At 31.8% G+C, this 23,790-nt stretch overlaps 1 protein-coding gene across 2 annotated transcripts in view; it reads right to left on the bottom strand.

The window, feature by feature from the left end:
* The window catches only part of LOC139483611 (uncharacterized), a 50,179-nt gene extending 33,767 nt beyond the window's left edge, over positions 1-16,412 (bottom strand). Inside the window, exon 1 of one of the 2 annotated variants that reach the window (XM_071267606.1) lies at positions 16,274-16,412. Coding sequence is in view for 1 of the 2 variants with exons in the window: in XM_071267605.1 (XP_071123706.1) it covers positions 16,137-16,151 (15 nt within the window). In the remaining variant the exon portion in view is untranslated. Of the gene's footprint in view, positions 1-16,136; positions 16,252-16,273 lie in introns of those variants that run through there. The other variant, XM_071267605.1, reaches the window with a different exon arrangement.
* Positions 16,413-23,790: the final 7,378 nt, after the last annotated feature.

Here is a 23,790-nt window from a genome sequence, read left to right as displayed (position 1 = left end):
AAAGAATAAAGAGGTGAAGGAAACAGTCCAATTTCCCCCACCCTTAATTCAGACTCCGAGTCGGATTGGTTATTTGTCGAGAAACGCAGCCGCATTAAAATGTTGTAAAAATCTTAAAGAAATTCACATGAAGCCTTTACTCAGTAAATTTTGTGAGACTATTAAAACTTTGGGTGGCGAAATCTTGTGGCATCGTTATGCTCCGTCAGGAGCGAAGAGGATAGATGGATAGATTAATATTTTTAGAGAAATAAAAATCAGATTAAACTCCTTGTACAATTTACGATAGTACATACAACCATGTACGTAGTAATACGTCAAAATTACATGTTGGGCTTTTTCCATTGATTTTTTTAATAGTTCTTGGAATTATTTTTATGTATTATCATTATTCTAGTAATGTAAAGTATCTTTAACAAGGAGTCCATTAATGTTATTAAAATGTCCCATTGACCTTATGGTTGTTAATGTATAATGGGTAAAGCTATTGAATAATAATTCTAACGTAATAAACAGTATTCACACAGACAGAAAAAAGTTTGAAAAATAATAAAAATTTCAGCTTTCTACTATCAGGAGAATATTTAGAAAAAGTTACAAAATTAGATATATATATATACGTATTTTATAATAATTGCCATCCTACATTATGATAATGAAAACAGAAAAGTTCAGGGGTGGTGTTCTCGAAGCTATCTTAGGATTAGGACGTGTCCTAAGTCCATCTAAGGACAATTCTTTGTCCCAAGTCATGTTCTCGAAGCTCTCTTAACTACGGATATGTAACATTTTTCGTCCTAACTTTAGGACACCTAATTAGGTGTCTTACAGCGGATTCCATTGAGTGTGTAGCCAGAGGTAATATCTTTGCTTAGCTTGCTTGTTAGCTGAACCGTGAAGTCATTGTTAGGTTAAGTAAACTACCCTTCTTTAAGAATAGACTAGTCCGACAGAAAACCAATCGATCTGTCTGTTGGACTATGCTACTTAGAAAGGAGGGTAGTATACCTGACCTAATAATGACTTCACGGTTCAGCTAACAAGCAAGCTAAGCAAAAGTTATTACCTTTCGCTACACACTCAATGGAATCCGCTGTAAGATCATCATATCTTCATCCTTACTGTGTGCATGCTTTTTTTTCTCATTTTTTTACGTGTAGATGAACGTGAAAAGAAACGCACCATCGATTATTAACTCTGCATTATTTTAAACTTTGAACTTTGTGTTTTTACGATACGATGACACTACGAATTCAATATTCTCATTTCAAAACAAATTGTTTAACAGTTTATATCAAATCCTATTTGATATTAATTAATAATTACATTTGAAATCATGCATTAAATTAAATAAGTGTTATTACAAAATTTTGTAAACAATTTTATTAATTGGTTTCATCTCTAATAAATGTTATCAAACACTTACTTTAACTATTTAGAATTTCGTAAATAGGATATGTTTAGGACGTCCCAACTTAAGATGCGTCTGAGAGCTTCAAGACGCAACTTAAGAGAGTCCTAAGTCGATCCTAACTCCATCCTAAAATCGGTCTGATATATGACTTACGAAGAATCTAAGGATACTTTCGAGAACACCACCCCAGATTGCTTCTGTGCATTGTAAGTCTGTTAACATGTCAAAAACTAGTATTTTAGAAAGATTTAGTGAAACACATTTTTTTACTGTTGTATACTATAACAGTTGTGCTTTCTATTTCATTTCATTGTAAATTTTTCTTCCAATATTCTCTTGTTTCTGTGTAATTCTATCATGCTGTAGCTATTTTGGGGTATATCGGAATTCGTTTAAAAAGCCAACAATAAGTTCTCCCTTTACTTGTGTTTGAAATAAGTGTCCTCCTGATCAAGACCACGTGAAAGGTTGCAAGCATAGCATCAATTTACTTACTTTTGACCCCCCCCCCCCCCAAAAAAAAAAAGGGTTCACACTTGCCTCATGCAGTAAACCCTTTGCCCAGTGGGCCTATTGTTTGGTCGAGCAAGCAGTTTACAAAAATACAAAAGCAGACGCATCATAATAGGGACGTAGAATCTCAGGGCGACCAATTGTCTGCCCTTATCCAGCATACACTTATTTCTAGTAGGTGGTCGGATTATTGTATTAATTTTTTAATTAAAAAAAATTAGATCTCGTATGATTGACAATGAGACAACTACCCACTAAAGTTAAAATAAGGGGGATTTACGCAATATTATTATAGACAACAGTACGACCTTCAACAATGATAAAAGTCTATATCGTATAATCGTCTATAAAAGGCCCCGACATGAAAAATATGAAACAATTCAATTGAAAAAAATATAATTACCTAAATCTATAATTGCTTTTAAAAACTTTGAATACTTATTTGTAAAAACGACGGAGGGTTTAAAATACCAATGCTGGCTTTGAGATTGTTTTAAAACTAAAAAATCTAAATTCAAATACTGTATTCTTAAAATCCACAAGCATTTCCCTCATAAACTGTTTAAATTGTTTACATGTTTGTAATTAAATCAATGGCATTATTATTTGTGTTATTGTTGGTCTAAGCGGCAGTTCTTTATTTTTTTTTATTTTCCACACACAGGAAATGTTGATTGCATTTTGATTGTATTTCACACGCTCTATACAACATTTTGTGTGAAACAGTTTGTAAATCTTTAAAACGATATCGAAGTTGTAATTTGATGTTTTCAATTAAACCTTTCTTTTTTTCCAAGATAAATAATGATACCATTTTTTTTATATCTTCAAATTTAAGATTAACATGCTGAATTTACGCAGCATCTAAAAATACCATTGAATAACAAAATCTCAAAATAATACTATTGTGACAGTTTAGTATTCTATCGACATATATACGTTTGCTATTTGTTTAAAAAGCAATATCTTAATAATTCATTGACAAGTGCTAGTAGTTTTCTACGTTTAAGTTTAAATGTATCTTTTTTCATTAACGTAGTTTGGCCCCACAGTATACTACTGTCTGTTTTACTGGTGTCTTGTTTGAATACTCGAAGACTAGAAAGGAGATTGCAAACATTCCCTGTGTATTTGTTTCACAACATTACCATTTTTTTTGGATAATAAAAAAACTGCATTAAGGTGGTACCCAACACTTTCACTAAAATTAATTTGGCTCGTTTAATTTTCATAAAAATTTGACAAAGTATTTACTTCGACCCTTTGACAAAAATATAAAAATTTAAAAAAATTTAAACCAACCATTTTATCAGAAAAATTACACTGGTTATATAGCAGTTTGACAAACACAAATTTTGATCATTGAGAAGCTTAATATTCCCTTTACAACACAACGTAATTAAAACGTTTAGTTGATTTTACAGAGTTATCTCCCTGAAGTGTTAGGTACCATCTTAACAGACACCCAGATTGCCATACAAGGACCAGGCAACATATTAATACGATTTTAGAATCGTGGCTGAAACATTCAATAGGATTGTAGGTCAAACAAAGAAAACTCGTTCGTATCAATCTTAATGAGAACAAAAGGGACTTATCTGGTCCATTCAATCAGATTATTTAATTTCTAATGATATTTCAAAACGCAGTTTAAAAAAATAAATAAAAAAATAGAAACATAACATTTTGAAGGTTAAGATGCCGGAGGGGAAGTTAAATTGATCAATTATTAAGCAATGAAACTTTAATGACCTAACCTTTGTAATAGTAATAAACTGGGAAAAAAATCACTTTTAAAATAGTGAATTCGTCAGTTCGGTGTCAACACTCACAAATTCAAACCAGGTAAAAATGTTTAAACATTAAAACACTTCTAAATACATTTATGGAAACATTTACAACGCATTAAAAAATATCATCCAAAGTTAAATCGACTTTTTACAAGTTAGTGTGATTATGTACGACCAGTTTATGAATAACCAAATTAATCGAAGCAAATTTCATTGTTACCATGGAAATCAGTGACCGGAAGTGCAATCTAATAGGCCCATGACACGAATATAGTTCCCTTTAATTAATTTTCTTTGCCTTTCTCATTGATTATTTAGTTTTTATGGGGTTGAAATGAAAGAAGAGAGGTGAAATAAACTTTTGGATGTTGTATTTTAAATGATTTTGATATGGAAAGAGTGATTAGGCTAAGTGCAAAAAGGTAATATTTACAGTTTTCGGAACACCTCTTGACTTGTCAATAGGGGTAGGGATGTGTATTGACTAAATTTGTTAAAGTGATTGCTTTAATCTTTCTGAATTTTGGATATACTTTTGGACAGGTACTATACATTACACACACAAACGATTGGACAAAAGTGCAAGTGCAATTTTTTTAATGTGACAAAAAGTTATCAAGAACTAATAGAGGAATTAATTGTGGTCTGTGGCCTAATAATGATGTTCATCTTTAATAGATAATGTACTTTAAAATGATATCATGCTTCTTTTTGTTTGATTTGATATTATTTACCCGTCGATGTATTAAGGTCATATGATATATAATATCTATCAAAAACAATGTGAAAATTTATATTACTTGAAAAAACTATACAATTACGCAAGAAAGGTTAAGTTTCCGGAAAATGTTGTAACATTAGATTCTATATTACAAAATAAAACAGGCAGTGACGTCGATAAGAAATATGAACCGTAATAAGACTTATTTAGTATAATATTTGTTTATCCTAAACATGAATATATTACCGAAATCAAGACATCATATTTTTGCTGACTCGTTGATGTATTGAATTAGCCCTACATATCATTGTTTTCTTGGTAGATGACAAAGTATGTACGTTGTCCTAATGTGTAACATAACACTACAGGGAGATAACTCTGTAAAATCAGATGAACGTTTTAATCACGTTCCAATGATAAGAAAATATGAAGCTTCTCAATGATCAAAATCAGCGTAAAATGCCGTTAATTGACTGTCTGTGAAATTGTGTTTCTAGTTATTTTAGAAAATGCTATTGGTATTCAAGATTGAAATCTATAAGTTTGTTCTATTCCAATGAAACGGGGGCTCTATAGGGCAAACTTGCGAAAAGTCAGCAAATATACACGTGAAGTGATGTCAAAACACCGCATAATGACATCATAACCACAAAAAAACATTTGTTTTCATGAAATGAATATGTCCAACGGAAAAGGAAAACCATACACGAAGTAGAATTTGAAACATTCTCGAAAATGAGGCCAATATTGGCCAATGTAGCCCCTTCTCCTTTGGTCTCTTTGAACACGTTGAACCAGTTGTGCCAGCATGCATACATGCATATTTGATTATGTTAACATAGAGGATGAGAGTTTTATTTCGTTAAAATGGCAGTCCTTCGGACCTGTGAAAAATTGTGGGTTTGATGATAAAAGCACCAAATGTGGCATAGTATTAGTTGTCAAACGGTATTAGTTATGGACCGACCTTTAAATTTTAAAATGGCGGCTATTTCCAAGATGGCCGCCATAGAATATAAAAATCAAAATACTAATTCTTTTAAAGACATCCCTATCAATTCGTGTATGATTTAAACACATGTGCGGTTAACATGGCATATCTGTACGTGTGAATTTACCCGACTGAAACTGAAGAAAATAAATTAACTTTTAAAATAATATAAGTAAAACATACAAGACACAAGTAGAATGATCGCAAAATGACGAATTAACTTCGCTTTGTGATAAGTGCATTGTTTAGTAAAAGCCAATTTATCCTCTAGTTTTGTTTAATACACTACTTGAACATTATATACGAAAACACTATTATTTATCTGAATAAAGACAACAGTAGAAAAACAAATGTCGCTGTCAAAGTTTTAGTTTACGTAACACCCATTCTTAATGCAAAAAAGAAAGAGATATGTAACCCTTGAGTGAACAATACACAGATGCAATCATTTTCCTTTTTTTATATCTTATTACACACGCCAAACGCATATAGAACCTGTTGATCAAATGAAATAGAGAAAGATCGTTGTTACCAAAATAACAGATCATTTATTGAAATCAACCTAGCTATATCAATAATATTAAAAACTGATCATGTCATCATGTTTATTTTTTTTCATCACATTTTATCAAGCTGTATTAAACATTATTATCATACTTGACTTTTTATACTAATGTATGCAATGTATATGTTTGCATTTTGTTTGAGTCATGATGAGGGCCTCAGGGAAGATTAGTTATATAGCTAACTGTGTAACCCTCTTAAAATAAAGTATTGTTGTTGTTGTTGTTATAATACTTTCTCTAACATTAATAATTAATATCAATATCATTCATTTTTTTTTTAAATTATTTCTTTAATTTTTTGTTTGATGTATGATCTATCAACAAATGTAAATGTGTTAATAAAATTAAGTTTTAAGATGAAAAACATTGAATTATTAATAAAGCCATTCGTAAGGTTTTGAGCTAGTGAATAACTCACGTTCCCTATTAGTGGGTGAACAATCCAACGCTTGGCGAATTCTGCTTCACAGTGATAGGAAGAGCCGACATCGAAGGATCAAAAAGCAACGTCTCAGTTGCTTAGAGCTTTGACTTTGATGACAAAAGTGCCTTGTTCGAGGCCCGGTGTAGACAATGATATTCCATAATGATAATGATACTCTCTCGTTATATCGCACCTTCATTATCATTAATATTATCATTTTCAATAATATTATTTTTCTAAGAATCATAATTATTTAAATGTTAGTATTTAATTATATTGCTATCTTTTTTATTGTCATAACTTTTCATTAGTAAATATACAGCATCAAGATCATTGTTGAATTATGATAATAGTAAATCAAAACTAATTTGGATGGAGAGTTGTCTCATTGGCACTCACACCACATCTTCCTATATCTATAAACCAAGTTCATAATTGTGTACGCTAGACAAGCGTCGGTTTAGATCACCAATACCAAAATTGATATACACAAAAAAGTCATGTATCTATATATAGAAGTTTTGGTCAATTTTACATCTAAGTCCTCCCCTTGACGTTATAACACTTGTTTGTCTTGAAATATGTACACTAATGATATCCCATTGCACACTGCGAAGTCTCGAATGAGTATAAAAAAGAGGATGTGGTATGATTGCCAATTAGACAACTTTCCACAAGAGAAGTTCAACACTTGACACAGACATTAACTCTATATGTCACATACGGCCTTCAACAATGAGCAAAGCCCAAACCTTATAGACAGCTATAAAAGGACCCTAAATGAAAAATGTAAAACAATTCAAACGCGAAAACTAGCGGCCTTATTTATGTACAAAATAATGGACGAAGAAATAAAATATGTAACACAGCAACAAAAGACAACCACTGAATTACTGGTTCCTTGTCTACACAAAGCCACGGTACAAGAATTTTAGTGTGTCTGATGATATGTGTTATCGGCATGGAGGTACGATACCATAAATATTGTTGTTCGAATAGCTAAAATATTGCTGTGCTTTTTTATTTCATTGTTTTTTTTTAAAGCTAGAATAAAAATGTATTGGGAAGTCAAAACACACCCACTATGCAAAAACTTGAAAATTTGCAACAGTTTTATCAATTATTATCACCTGGCTGTCTTGCAGTGAACAGGAACAACAATGTCATAATTTGATATGATTATTAAGTTCTATGTAAACACTGTTGATAGGTAATTGACACAAAGACTTTGAACTTATTAAAAAATTACAATATTGTCATATGCGAGGCTTTTACATTTAAACAATGACAACGGAACTCAAAGATAACGTGTGATAAATGCACAGCAAAGTGAATGGTTGCTGAGTGATGGATAAGGTTGTTTCTGTCTGGTATCATGCTGAATAGGTATACTGATGTCGGATACAATTGTAATTATTTCACCTGACATTTCAAAATTGCTGAGTGCGCAAGACCTTATAAAGTCGTAAACTGTTAACAGGATTTAGATATTATTGCTTAAAACGTTGATATCCTTAATCAATTTTGCTTTTTTACAGGGATGTATCATTTTTTTTTAACTCATCGATTTCAAAATTTCAAAATAGCTGAGTGCGCAAGACCTTATAAAGTCGTAAACTGTTAACAGGATTTAGATATTATTGCTTAAAACGTTGATAGCCTTAATCAATCCTGCTTTTTTACAGGGATGTATCATTTTTTTTAAATCATCGATTTCAAAATTTCAAAATAGCTGTATGCGCAAGTCCTTATAAAGTCGTAAACTATCAACAGGATTTAGATATTGCTTAAAATGTTGATAGCCTTAATCAATCCTGCTTATTTAACAACGGTACACCATTTTAAAATAAAATCATAGATTTAAGTGAAAAAGATTGCTGCGTGAGCAAGACCTTATAAAGTCGTAAAATGTCAACAGGATTTAGATATTGCATAAAATGTTGATAGCCTTAATCAATCCTGCTTTTTTACAATGATACATCATTTTAAAATAAAATCATCGATTTAAGTAAAAACTAAGAATAGTCTCATTTACGACTTAACCCTGTCTGGCTGTGCTGTAAGTAAAATAACCAAAGGATGGAACTTTCAATACGAATAATGATGGAATAGAAATCAGCGACAATTGTAAAAGTTGAAAAACTCTAATGATTTTAATTTGATCATAGGTGCATGTACAAAAATGTATAAAGTTTGGAATAATAGTTCATTGACGGTACAATGCAATCAAACAAGTGGCGAATAGACAACGTGACTTGTAACGTAAATATTTGTAAATTTAAAGTATAATGTATCTTGTTACGATAGTATATACATTTATTCTAATTAAATATATAAATACGTCTTTCTTATTGATGGTATAAAAGTTTACAGAGAGCAATACAGATTTTAAAAAATAAGTAAAGTCTGCAGTGAATAAAAAGCGTAAACTGAAAAGCCACCCACGTCTGAAAGTGTGTGTAAACTGCAAATTTTATATATTATATAACAATTGATATCCATCTAATAAAGTCGGTACATTCATTCAACTGTACATTTTTTCACCGGTATTGTTAAATATTAAATGTTATACAAATGTATTGTAATTGTTGATAAGTAAAACGTCGATAAAAGATTGGTTGATTGTTGGTTGCTTAACGTCCAGTTGCAAATATATTTGATGAAGAAGAAGAGAAAGATACACAAGCTACGTTCAAACTCGTAAGTCGAAAACGAACTGACAATGCAATGTAAAAAGATGAAAAACGACAAAGAGACGAAAAAGGTATATAAAACACATTATAAAATTATAAAAACAAACCTAAAGTTTGAGCTGCCTGAACCTAACCAAAACCCAGGGTTGATATTACGTGCTCCGTATTAGAGCAAGACGATCCTGCTCCATATGCAACCACTCGTAGTGTTACTTCAGTAGGCTTGAAACGAATTCTATTTGCCATAAATGCAAAAACCTCCAAAAGTTTGGTTTCCTTTGAATTTATCATTACAAAAATTCCTAATTTTTGCAGCTTTGTAAGTTTTCTTTACTGTTAAAATAATACCACAGGATACTTTAAACGATCATGTATTCAAATAAAATATGCTTTATGTTGGCCACGAACTGTTAACAAGGTAGGTTTTGGCATTTTTAAGTGCTTACCTTATAAACAATTCCAGTATCGTATCAATTTCAGTGAAATAAAAAATGTAAAAAATTGATTCAACTTCTTTGGTGACACCTGTATCTGACAAGCTTATTTCTTTTCAATTTTAAGTTTATCTCGTATCCTGATTTACATCTTGAAATCGACAATGAGGAATGACTAAGATCAAAGTCTTACGACACAATAATTTATGTCGGCTTACTTATTATGCACTTTAAACAAACAAACATGTTTTAAACCCGCCACATCCTTTATGTGCCTGTTTCAAGTCAAGAGCCTGCAACTCAGTGGTTTTCGTGTGTTGCCGAATATACATTTTTTTGTTTTGTTCTAGCGTAAACATGGTAAACCCTGGCCGTTAGTTTTCTCGTTTGAATTGATTTACATTTGTCTTTCCGGGCCCTTATTGACTATGCGGTATTGTTTTGCTCATAAGTGAAGGTCGTACGGTGAACTATAGTGGTTTACTTCTATGTCATTTGATTTGGTATCTGCATGTGGAGAGTTGTCTCATTTGCAATTATTCTACATCTTAATTTGAATATTTCCATTTCTACGTACTAGCATCATTTAAGCAGCTCCTGCATATGGTGTAAATGAATTTGATACTTCAGTTCTACTGTTACTTTTCACGAATTTTGATGAAGACTTGTTTCACATAGCGTGACCCTTTTGTTCGCATATTTGCAATAGCAATACGTTTGCAAAACGCAATTTTTGTTAATAGATCTAAGTTGTTTTTGTTTGTTTTTTTTTGGATTGCCATTTGATAAAGGACTTTCCGTCTTAAATTTTCATTTAAGTTCGGTATTTTTATCATTTTACTTTTTTATATGACGATTATTCCGAGAGTATTTTCTCATGAATCCATTGTCAGAATGTATACACAGAGTTTTTAGCAGGTCAGCATGTCTACCTGAACATACATCAATAACATCATAATGACCGTTTGTAAAGTTGGCAAAGGCGACAACAAAGACATTCAAGACTGTGTGACTGGGTTCGGGCATGTTCGACTTATATGTATTACTTATTATCTTACCTCCTATACATTTCTAGGAATATGATTGGTTAAAAGCGACCTCGTGGAGACCGTGTATATTCAATATTAGGTTAGTAGGGAGGCGGGGCTTATTTCAATATTAGGTTAGTAGTGAATTTGCGACTTAGGCACTGTTTGATTATTTCAAATATTGAAAGTTCTTTTTAATATTGTTATATCAAGGTTGTTTATTATAAATATCTATCGTTTACATTAGTTTTTTTAGTGCATATCAATTGAAGTAGGTTCTTAAAATTGAACACCTGAACACTTTAATACAGAAATAAGGAGATGTGTTATGAAAGCAAATAAGACAACTTTAGTCTAAATTCAACACATAAAGATAGTCGGTAAGATAAATTCGTTACATAGTGTGCTAGTGACCTAATATGATATATACAGGGTAAGTAAATTCCATATGGGGTTCGAGCTTCGCTCTCACCCCATATGGAATTTACTGACCCTGTATATATCATATTAGGTTTTTTCGCTCTCACCCCATATGGAATTTACTGACCCTGTATATATCATATTAGGTCACTAACACACTATGTAACTAATAGTATATGATGTGTCTATCATTGGTGATCCTGAATATGGCTGAACTATTTGCCACTGGAAGTATAGCATGCGACTCAATCTTACGGTTTTTTTTGTATTTTCATTGATATGCATTTTTTTCAAATATATACCAATAATTTTGTTTCTTCTTTTCGTTCATTCTCTCTTACAAAATGTTGCATGATACTGAATTATAAAAAAATATTCCCAGATTTATTATGCCCCACCTACGATAGTAGAGGGGCATTATGTTTTCTGGTCTGTGCCTCCGTTCGTCCGTCCGTCTGTGTGTCCGTTCGTCCGTCCGCTTCAGGTTTAAGTTTTTGGTCAAGGTAGTTTTTGAAGAGTTTGAAGCCTAATCAACTCGAAACTTAGTACACACCTTCCCTATGATATGATATTTCTAATTTTAATTTCAAATTAAAGTTTTGACCCTAATTTCACGGTCCACTGAACATAGAAAATGATAGTGCGAGTGGGGCATCCGTGTACTTGGGACACATTCTTGTTTTTATAGAGATATGAAAATTAAAATTGAATTATAATAAGAGTTTTCAAATACTGAGATGTAAAATCTAGCGATTAAAATTGATCTCGTGTATGTTAAAATTGTCAAGATTTTAATCTTGCAATCGAAAATTAAATCCTGAGGCGTTTGATTAAATCATAAAGTTTACAACCTAATCTCATGTTTGAAAAGGTTTGATAGTTTTTCTACTGGATACCTAGTAGTGGCTCTGGAATCTGTAGAAAAATGTTATAAATTCAATGCGAGCTAAACATAAAATCAAAATTAAAAGACTGACAAAATATAAAAAAAGTAAGTAAAAAAGTACATTTTTTAAAGACAAAAAGGTCCAGTATATTGTCATGGTTTTGATTAAAATGTGAAAGCAAATGCTATTTTGAATTATTGATAGTCTTTTCCAATTTGATTGGTATATATTGAAACTGATCAATCGGCATAAATCCCCTCTTATGTGTAAATTTTCAGCTTATTTGCTGTTGGCATTGTCACTATCGCGTTTTTTCTTTATATAATGATAATATTCGGGGTCATTTAGTAGTGGCGTTTGACTCTAATCTTTATTCAAGGTCGGGCATCCCGGCTTCATTTACCAATCAAAAAATGACCACCACGATAAAAAAAAATGTTAGTGCTTTAACGGCAATAAGGAGTCATTCCACGAGCAAATGTTAACTTTGAGCAGACTTTTTAGCTGCTTCTCAACCTTACTAAACAATATGAAATAAGGGCTAGTGGTATGGTTGTCAATAAGTTAACAATCCACCAAATTTCCATTTAATTTGACGTAAGCAATTATAGGCAATCGTATGTAGCCTTCAACAATGAGATAAACCCATGCCGTATAGTCGGCTATCAAAAGGACCGATGTGAAGCAATTCAAAGGAGTAAACTATCGGCATAATTCATAACAATCCAATTTACGGGGAAAACAAATTTGGACCAGAAAAGCAAATCCACTTTATCAGTGTCCATACATGCATATCAAGAACGGCTACATAATGTTTGGCATTTAAGAATTATTGAAATTTATAATACTCATATCGAGCTACGTCCGTGCAAAATCAAAGCTAAGAGGAAGTTTGCTTAAACTTCTGATTATGCTTTATGAAGTTTTACCAAGGAAAGAAATTCGAAAGCGTCTATTGACATCACATTGGTAAATTGATAAACAGGAAGTTGCTATAAATAACCTGGTACTGTACGTGTCTGCTTCCTCTATTAATTTTAAGTTGTTGAATTGATAAATTTAACTTCTACTAATCATTTGACTAAAAAAAGAATCGCTAATGAAAAGTTATTCCGCATAAATCTTAGTTGTACTAAGAAGCTCTTATAGTTTGTGCACTTAAACGATTTATGCGTGGTTCTTCTTTTGAAATAAAGCTGAAAATCCTAGACTATTAATATATTTAAGATTCAGAGTCAAGTGCACCTGTCATGTACGGATTTCGAACTGGAAGATTCAGTGCCGAAACCCGCTTTGAGGTCACATGTGAGTGAACTGGAAGTTGTGAATTTATAATGATATGCAAAATGAATTAACGACCTATTAATAAGCCAATAAAAAAAGTTTATGAATTATTTGGACTGACGATTTCTTCGTAAATAAAATGAGTTACATCTATTTACCTTACGATAAACTTTCAAGGTCGTCGAAGACTCATTTTCATTGGTCGAAAAAGACACACCTACGAGGTCACTCACATGTGACCTCAAAGCGGGTTTTGTTCTCCCACGCGACATATCAGAAAACGGGAGCGATGAGAGATCGGTTTTTAATTATATTGTCTCAGTGCTTACAGGCCAGTGATACAGTAGTTCGACAACATAGACCACTAACTTGGCCACTGAGGCCTCGGGTACATTTGGAACAATTATATAGAACAACAATTACGAATGAATTGGTTATTTTTCTCATTTTATTAGGGTGTAAAGGCGTTTACCACAGTTATTTTGTATGGAGCGGTCAGTATTTCAAATTTACATGCGTTCAACTATTTTACGTAACTTAGCGTAATAATAGCCTTAGCTTTTCCAAATTACGGAATCTGAAACATGCAATGTACTTATTTTAATAACTCTAATAAAATTTCCGAGAGTAATTTTTGTAAATTGTTCATTTCTATACTGTACCTTTTATCACTAAGAAGAACTCCGACTGAATCCCTGCTCAAATAGATTTTATTGGAACCAAACCTAGTACTGTCTGCAAACGTAAACTACTTGGTTGAGAGGTTGAGACCAATTACGATCTTAAAGCGTAAACTCCCTTATTCAGCAACCTTTAACCGGATGCACGTGTGCCAAAGACTAAACTATTGTTATTAATATTTTTTTTAATTATCCCTCATATATTAAGCAAGGTGAATTATCTTCTCCATTTTGGCAATGTGAAATATTCCATTTTGACCTTTAACTAGCCTTGACCTTTAATCTGTATTTATTGACAAATACCTAAAGATATGAAAGTTGTTAATATATGTTTTCAAATACACAAATGTATATCCAAACACAGATACTAATGCATTTATATCGGTAGTTGTCATATATTGAGGGCTAGTTTCAAATTTTCCAAAGCAAAGATTTTATGGTAATGGATTTCCGGTATACAAACCAATACCACCACTAGACTTCTCTTAGCTCGGATCGATACACAAACAGCGCAGACGCAATGGACCAATGCGTATATTTGTTCCATACTACAGAATACTTATATGTTTTCACTATATACAAATTCAGCACTTCTGTGTTGACATGAATTATCATAACAACACTTTAGTAAACTTGTTAGAAATTATAAGGATATTTTACCCCAGAATATAGACTATCTAGATAGCTGTTTACTGCAAAATCTTTCGGAATTTTTTGCTCCTCAACACCCTTCAATTTTGAATAGCTGGTGGTTTTTTTTTAAGACTAAACACGCGACTGACGTAAAGAAAATTTAATCCTGGTATATACAGCGTGCCTTATAATACATGTAGAATGGAAATAAGATATCGCTAAAATAATGTTTTTGCTTTTAAAGATTACAGTTTATTTTAAAGCTATGTTCTCGCTCGTTTTTTTAACTTTCACAAACTTGGTTTTGTTTCTTATGTTCTTTGCTTACAAATACAATAATGACTGACAGAAATTGGTATTGTACATTTGTGTAAAATATATTCAGAATTTTACTTATATTGAAATTTAAAAACGGAGCCTGGTGCCCCTTTGATCATGTTGAAATGGTCCATGTTTATATACATAGTTATACAATACGAAATATAAACGAGGAAAACTTCATTGAAACAATTACTCTTCAAACAACGAATCGCAAACACTAAGATTCAGACTCTAGACTTAGGAAATGCGCACATAGAACTCTTTGGGGTGTAATACCACCATTAATTTCCCCTATTAGTCTTTGCTAAATTTGCACTTTTCAAAAAATGTGCAGAATTTATCTTTGTTTCAAAAAAAAATTTGGAAAAAAAACCACATAACATTTCATTGCATATAAGAAAATAACCATCACTGAAAGTAAACCAATCGAATGTTCTCCCCTTGTGTAACCTGTGTGCAAGCTTTAGTAACCATGTAACCTCAAGTTTCCAAAATATTCTATGGAAACCCCAAATAAAAAGATATGGTGGTATTACACCTTAAATTTTTCAAAGTTATCTAATGACTTCAATTCTTTTTTTTTCTTTTTTTTTTTTTTCGCTTTATCATCTCCAAAATATGTGACAATCTGAATTGAATTTATTGTTCGTATTCACTTTGAAAACACGAATTAAAATTGTGCACGAGAATATAAAATATACGTATTGCTTTCTATAATACAGAGGTTTGTTTTACAATAATATGCTTTTATTTTTTTGTATATGTTATACATTTCTGCGTTATCTTCATTGCAGTTTTATTTACTACAATAATTAATCTTTATAGATAATGATAGCAAATTTAGGTAACGAAAATGATACATTACAACAGTAGCTATCTTAGGACACAGTGATCATATATTTAACTTAAAAATAATGATTTGAAATAAACTTTATGCACATAGTCTATTTATTTAATAAATTCGACGATTTTTAATGAATCACACAAAAAAACGAAAACGATTTCAATTTTCAAATGCAACTTTCATACATTAAGATATCATTACTTTTACGGCGTTTACAAGTTAGTATAGGTGTCATACGTTAAGATTGAAATTATAAACACAATTTGATAAACTCATATTTTACAAAGTAAATAGATAAGATATAGTTTAAAAGTATCATTAAAACATAAAATCCGTCTGAATATAAAAAAGTATATTTCCAAATTAAAATAGACCTGAATATTAAAGCATATTTTCAAAGTAAAACAGACCTGATTATAAAAGTATATTTTCAAAGTAAAATAGACCTGAAAATAAAAGTATATTTTTAAAAATGAAATTAAGAAATACTTACATGAAAAGCAAACATTTAAATAACTGATCTCCAGTCACAGAAAAGAACAACTACGTAATACTCAACCTTTACATTTTGTTTAACACAAGACACCAGTTGATTCAATATATATAAGCTTTACAATTAAAAACACTTACCTGGTGTACAGAAAGAAGAGAAATTCCTGATATCAAAACGATAAGCTTGGACTATTTAACCTTTTTACAATCAGTAGGAGTATAGCATAACATAGTTTGTTTTGTCCGGATTCTACACAGTCTTCGATTCCTGTCTTTAGATCGATTAACTATATCTAACTTTTTAGCGTGCCGTTGTACGTAGTATCTTGGCTATCGACGCATTGACTTTACATTGGATGTCTTCGTGGTGGGTTTTTCTATTGTTGAAATCCAATACGATTCGATATTTTTTTCATTTTGTTCACTTCGAAGTCACTATTTCTCAGCAGGTGTCGCTCTATGAAGTGTGCACAGACATTCTTGTAATGTAAATGGAAGGGGCGAATAAAAGAATTAAATTCTTGCACGAAAGTTTTTTTATTTGGTACTGATTTTTTTAATGTCATGATTTTTCTATCTCCGTTTTTATTAAATGGGAAGTGTGTTGTTTTATTAGAAAACTACAACTACATCTCTCCGTGTGTAAGGTTTTTTCTTAATATAAAGTGAAAGATGGCCTTTAATAGTTTCAGTATGGTAGTCTATACTCAGCTCCGCTCGGAGAGAATCTGTCTAGAAGAATTTAGTTGCCTTTCAAATTTGCAGAATGAAAAGTAACAACTTTTTAATTTCATCATAATTTCAGTTATTTCGAGGCTGATATTTTCTTTTGTGATAAAAGTTTAAAATGAAATATATAATATCGGAACGTAGAAAGTCAAGGGAAGGCTATGATTGATATTTCTTAGTCCACCTGTGGGTTAATAACAAGTGTTTTGATATAAAAGTAGAGCAAACGGTAAGTAATGGGGATGTGGATTGGGTTAACAGAATAAAGAAAAAAGAAACATAATATTATAATAAAAAATAAAGAAAAGAAAATAGTGAGGTTCTAACATATAAAGAAAAGAAAATATTGAGCAAAAGTTTAAAAGAATAGAAAATATTGATTAAAATAAAGAATAGAAAATAATGACCAAAAGTATAGGGAATAGAGAATAATAAGCTAAAGTATAAAGAATAGAAAATATTGAGCAAAAAAAAAAGAGAGAATATTTAACAAAAGTATACAGAATAGAGAATATATTGAGAAAGAGTATAAAGAATAGAAAATATTGAGCAAAAGTATAAAGAATTAATTATAGAAAATATTGAGCAAAAGTATAAAGAATAGAAAATATTGAGCAAAAGTATGAAGAATAGAAAATATTGAGCAAAAGTATAAAGAATAGAGAATATTGAGCAAAAGTATAAAGAATACAGAATATTGAGCAAAAGTATAAAGAATAGAGAAAAATGGCTTAAAACATTAATGAAAATAGAACGGAAAAATTCGTCATTCAGTACTCAGTAAATAAACCTGTCGATATCAAATCTTGCCGCCCTACACTATAACTTTGGTTGCTGCGCTTAGAAGCAGATTTAAAATACGACCACATCAAACTTTATATTGTAATGTCAATGCAAAAAGTGATGGATTGTAGAATTGGTAAAAGTTTTAGAATATAAATCAGCAATGCGATGATGAATGTACCAGCTAAATTAGAAACAATAAATTTTTTGAATGTTTCGTTACTAATCTTATTTAAAATATGTATAGATTTTTGTTAACTTGGTGGTCTTTGAGAAAAACATATAAAAGAACTATTTCAAAAGGAGATAATAAATGAGTTATTATTAAGCGTAATTGTTGTACTTATTCGTCGTTTCGTATTATAAAGATAATGGATTGTGGGCAATTGTATAGTGTTCGTACTTACAAAATCTTGGGACAAATAAAACAGATAATTCACAAATTTATAATTAAAATGAGGCGGAGGAAGATGTGCCTATCAGTTAAAGATAAGGAACCTGTCTTAAATGTTGAAAACATTATATAGTACTTGGTTTATAGATATACATGTAGAAGATGTGGTACATGTATGAGTGCACAGAAACAACTCTCAATCAAGTCATAATTAAATTGTAAAAGTAACCCATTAAAGGTCAAAGTACAGAAAAAGCTTTGGCTCACATCGAAAAGCAAGCTACAAAAGGCCCCAAAATGACTAGTGTAAAAGCGTCCAAACATGAAGAAAAACGGTCAATTCTTTATAAAAAAAAACGAGAAACAAGAAACACTTATGAACCACACAAAGAACGACAACTAATGACCATCAGGTCCCTGATCTAGGATAGATGCAAACAAATGCATCGGGTTTTTATTTTTAAACGCCCACCTTCACCCTAACCTGAAACTATAGTGTATCATCACAACATAGAAAGACATCCGTTAAACATCTCTGTGTTATAAAGTGTTGCTGTCACGTAGACAATAATTTTTATTATTGAAGACACAAGAAAAAAATAGGCTATCCTTTCCTGGATCGTACTATCCTATGCAATACAGATAATTTTACAATTTTCAACTCTCTATTCAAGTCACATTGTATAAAAAGCTAACAATTACAGGTCAAAGTACGGCCTTCAACCTCAGCCTTCTGCACGGATTATTGGCTCACACCAAGCATGTATTTGGAATGTATTGCAGTAACTAAGGACAAAAAGACTTTCCAACCGAATAAAGCAAACTCTCTTGTAAGCAGTAGTCTGCACCATTATTATATATATATATACACGAGTCTAAATTGAAAACTACGTTCAAACCTATGATTGCGTTGGATAAAAACCGCAATTGTTATACGTGTGCATGTAAAACAAATTTTAGAAGGGTCTAAATACAGCACAAACAATATTTTTTCCGAAAGACAAAAAAGCGAAGAAGTATATTTAAACAAATATATATATTATCAACTCGTCTAAACATCAACCCAACAATGTTAGATCTGTAAGTTTGCTTTCGCAAATTTTTTGTTCTTCCCTCGCCGGGGTTCGAAACCCATGCTACTGAGATATCGTGACACCAAATTGCCTGCACTGTAGCCGTCCCGCTAGACCACACGACCACCTGGGCTTCGCAGTAATAAATCTTTCGGTGGCCGTGTGTTACCTTTCCTCGTCAGTTTTAATCTAGCGTCGTACTACAGAACATGATATATAAGGCATGGAGATGTTATTGTTACAGATCAGATCAATTATCTATAGTAAAGGATCCTACAAATTAATGCAAGATACAGTCACAGAAAATAATTATATTTATAAGTACGTCTGAGTCAGTGACAACTCTACAACAGATTTATCCATCGGATCACCAGCAATGATGGTGATACAATGCTGTGTACATTATGTATATACAACTCGTCTAAACATCAAGTCAACGATGTTAGATCTGTAAATTTGCTTTCGCAAATTGTTTTGTTCTTCCCTCGCCGGGATTCGAACCCATGCTACTGAGATATCGTGACACCAAATCGACTGCTCTGTAGCCGTCCCGCTAGACCACACGTTATATATATATATATACAACTCGTCTAAACATCAAGCCAATAATGTTAGATCTGTAAGTTTGCTTTCGCAAATTTTTTGTTCTTCCCTCGCCGGGGTTCGAAACCCATGCTACTGAGATATCGTGACACCAAATCGCCTGCACTGTAGCTGTCCCGCTAGACCACACGACCACCTGAGCTTCATAAAAATGAAGCATTCGGTTGCCAGGTCTTACCTTTTCACGTCAGCTTTAATCTAGCGTCGCACTACAGTACATGATATATAAGGCATTGAGATGTTATTTTTACAGATCAGCTAAATTATCTATAGCAAAGGATCCTACAAATTAATGTAAGATACAGTCAAAGAAATAATTATATTTAGAAGTACGTCTGGACAGTATATATATATATATATATATATATATTCGCCAGACTCTTTTCCGTTTGTTATGTTCACGCATCTTGTCAATTTAATATAATGGAATTTGATGCGACTGTCATACAAGTGAGAGGTTTAATCTACCATTTTCTACATAAGAAAATGCCTGTACCAAGTCAGGAATATGACAGTTATAATCCATTCGTTTGATGTGTTTGAGCTTTTGATTTTGCCATTTGATTAGGGACTTTTCGTTTAGAATTTTCTGCGGAGTTCAATATTTATGTGATTTTGCTTTTCATTGTTGTCTAGACAAATATTTTTTCTGTTTGTGTTTACTAAGATTAATTTCACATTTAATGAAACATATATTTGTTTATACTGTCATTGAAAATGTTTAGGTTTAATGTAGATCAGATATAATATAATGAATTTGAAACTGATATGCATTTTTTCCGTATCCAATATCAAATTGGAGATCGACATCGATTTCGAACGTTCCCTTTATTTATGAAAAATGGAATACACGTCGTGTATTTATGAAACGGTTCAGTTTTAAATAATAAATTGATGTTATTTCAGTCAATATATAGATGGAACAGGTTCATAAACATGTTTTATTTGACACATATGATAACAAGTTTTTAAAAAATGCCCGCATTGCTCGGCATGTAACATCTATGACTGCAATTTAAATGATAAATACCATATACTTTTTAAATAATCATATCAAGCACCAACCATATATATTTTGTAAAGCCATGTTCACTTTACCTTTACGACAATTACAATATTTTCGACTTTTGTCAGTTTTGTTAATATAACATAGTTCAGAAACGTTAATTTTAATTTTGAACTCATTATTAATTTTTTTATTTTTACCTAATTTCAATAGAACAAATTTTTGAAACATTTTTTTAACGCACCCCCTCCGTTTAGTTTTTGAATGAGGATTGGAGGGTGAAATAATTAAAGAAGACTGGTCCAAACCCCATTAGTTAATTTTTTTATTTGTTTAGCTTTTTTAGATAGAAAAATCAGACAATTTGCCGATCCAGAATCTAAAGGATCGTGAAGAATGTCATGGTCCGTACCCTAAAGCTAGGTTCACTGCTGATCAGATCAACTCGATCAAGCCCGATCAAGACAAATTACGTGATCGGGAGACTGGTCTGACTCAATCGACAAGAATGTTCGGGATAGTCTACCTTGCTCGTCATCGATCTGACTTTCTACCCGAGAGTTTTTGACATGTCAAAAAACATTCGAGTAAGGATCGAGAAGCAGGTCACTCGAGAAGAGATCGAGAATTCGTCGAGTAGCGGTCGAAATGATCGGGAAAGGATCGTGTTTGGTCAGAATACAAAAATTTTACCAATCAGTACTCGATCATTTCGACCTTTGCTCGACTAATGGCCGATCATTTCCAGATAAACTCGACTAATGCCCGATCGCTTCAAGATCACTGAGACTTATACATTTATGTTATCCCAGAACAACTCGACCAATACCCGATCCCTTCGTGACCACATTCGACCACTTTTCGATCTCTACTCGGCCATATATTATGAAGGTAAAATGAGGTAAAATATTTAAAGAAATAAATTTTAATATTTCATATAAAACTAAGTGAATCTTCTTTGTAATTGTAGAAAATAACTAATTCTTGTATAAAGCTTTTTGTATAAAAAGATATAATTAGAAAGTCTATAATGTTATGTAACTTTTTATATATAAGTATTAGATGTGAAATTCTTCTTATTTGACACTTAGCGATATAAATAAGGTTTGAAAGCTTAAACTCTTAGAAGTATTTCCTTGAGCAAATATATCTAATTCTTTTCTATTGTTCACCTAGAATTCTATCTAACCAAATAATCGGATTTCCCTAATGGTCGTACAAACAAAGTATTAAGTAATTAAAAACAGTAACCCCAAATTATGTAAAATTGTAAATTAGTTTAAAAGATATCTAACCAATAGAAACTGTTCTTATAAAAATATGTATTCTAAAAGTCATTTTGATTGGTGAATAAAACAAGTCCAACCAGCACGTGTTCTAGGGGTTTAAAATAGGAAACCCTAAGGAATCAAACATTAATTTACTCGTATGGTTGGACTCGAAATGAACATATATAGACATATATAGACATCAGTTTATAACAGAAATCTTTCTTAATTAAAGTTACCATTAATATCATGATAAACTATTTTAATTAATTGATAAAGTATTTTGATAATTGTTAATTCAATTTCATTTTAAGAATCAAACTCTTTTATTTCATATTTATATATTTGATGAATTTACTCGTATGGTTGGACTCGAAATAAACATATATAGACATCTTTGTTTTATTCACCAGGAGGCCTCGAAAGAACGTGAACGACAGTCCCCCAAACTGTTGTAGTTAAAATACGGAGAAGAAACATGTAAAACAGAAACCAACAACTCAATCACCCTTCAATGGGAAAGGGGAGGCAACTGTCTTAGTCTGCGCTTTCCCCCTCTTTCCCGCATTTATATATAACACATACACGAGACCACATGACTGCTACACGATTCTCTAAAAGTGTGTGCAGATCTGATTAACTCTCATAACTATGCTTCCGCAAAAATATATTAGCAACATTATTTTTAACTGTACAAAAATTCCTCCATGTACTGTACGTGTCTTCACTTTTGCAAGGAGAGGTAACGTTTTAAAAGAGAGACAAAAGAACAAAAGAAACAATCAAACTCAGAGGTCAAAAACAAAGTGACACAGTCATAGCGAAAAAACGGTAACCGACGAGAAGACAAACAGCAGTCCATATAAAATAGATAACTAAAAACGTAGCAACACGTAACCCAACAAAACCTGATAACTAAAAACTTAGCAACACGTAACCCAACAAAACCTGATGATCTCAGATGTTCCTGAAGGGAAGAAAATCCTGCAATTTTGGCACCGGCAAATTTTTCAAATATTAATGAAATTGTGCAATACTATTTATTGTTAGACTGCTGGTGACTAAGTTATCTCTCAAGATGGTTTATAAGAAAATCAAGATTATATTTTACCTGTTAAATGGGCTATTTTCTGTTTTGTTTGCCCATATTTTCCGTTTTTCCTGGAATGTTTGTAGCATAAAAAAGAAGATGTGGTACAATTGCCAACGAGACAGCTCTTCACAGAAACCAAATGACACAGAAATGATCAATAACAACTACAGGTTACCTTACAGTCATTTTTTTTTCATTCGAACTTTTTGACGTACTTTCTTACAAAAATGAGACGAAAGACAAATATTTTTTATTTGGTGCGAATTCTTTCTAACAGTAACGATACAAACTGTTCCGCGTGCACAAGTTTTGATCATTTGTTTCTAACATACTTTTGCAAGTTTGCATAAACTTTGACAAACTATGCACTCGCTGCAAATGCGTCTACAGTTTGTCGTTCGTCGTTTTTTAGTTCAAACGATGCATTTCTTTCTAACTTTAACATTAAATCAATTATCTAAAAGTGTTTTTGTTTGTCATAACTCAAAACATTGTCAAAATTTACTAAAAATTTCAATCACCTCTAATCAAACGATGCATTTGTTTCTACTTCTTTTACGTTTAATAAACTATAACAAACGGCACACAACGTTTACCAAACTTTGGTGAGAAAGAAATGCACTCTTGATCTCTTGATAGATATATGTAAAGTTGTAAACTGTTTTAGAAAAGGGGATTGAAATTCTACTTTGGGTCCCATTTTGGG

Source organism: Mytilus edulis, chromosome 7 (genome assembly GCF_963676685.1).
Source record: "Mytilus edulis chromosome 7, xbMytEdul2.2, whole genome shotgun sequence".
Lineage (NCBI taxonomy): Eukaryota > Metazoa > Mollusca > Bivalvia > Mytilida > Mytilidae > Mytilus > Mytilus edulis.
The sequence above is the reverse complement of the archived record's forward strand: the minus strand, read 5'-3'. Positions and strand labels throughout refer to the sequence as shown.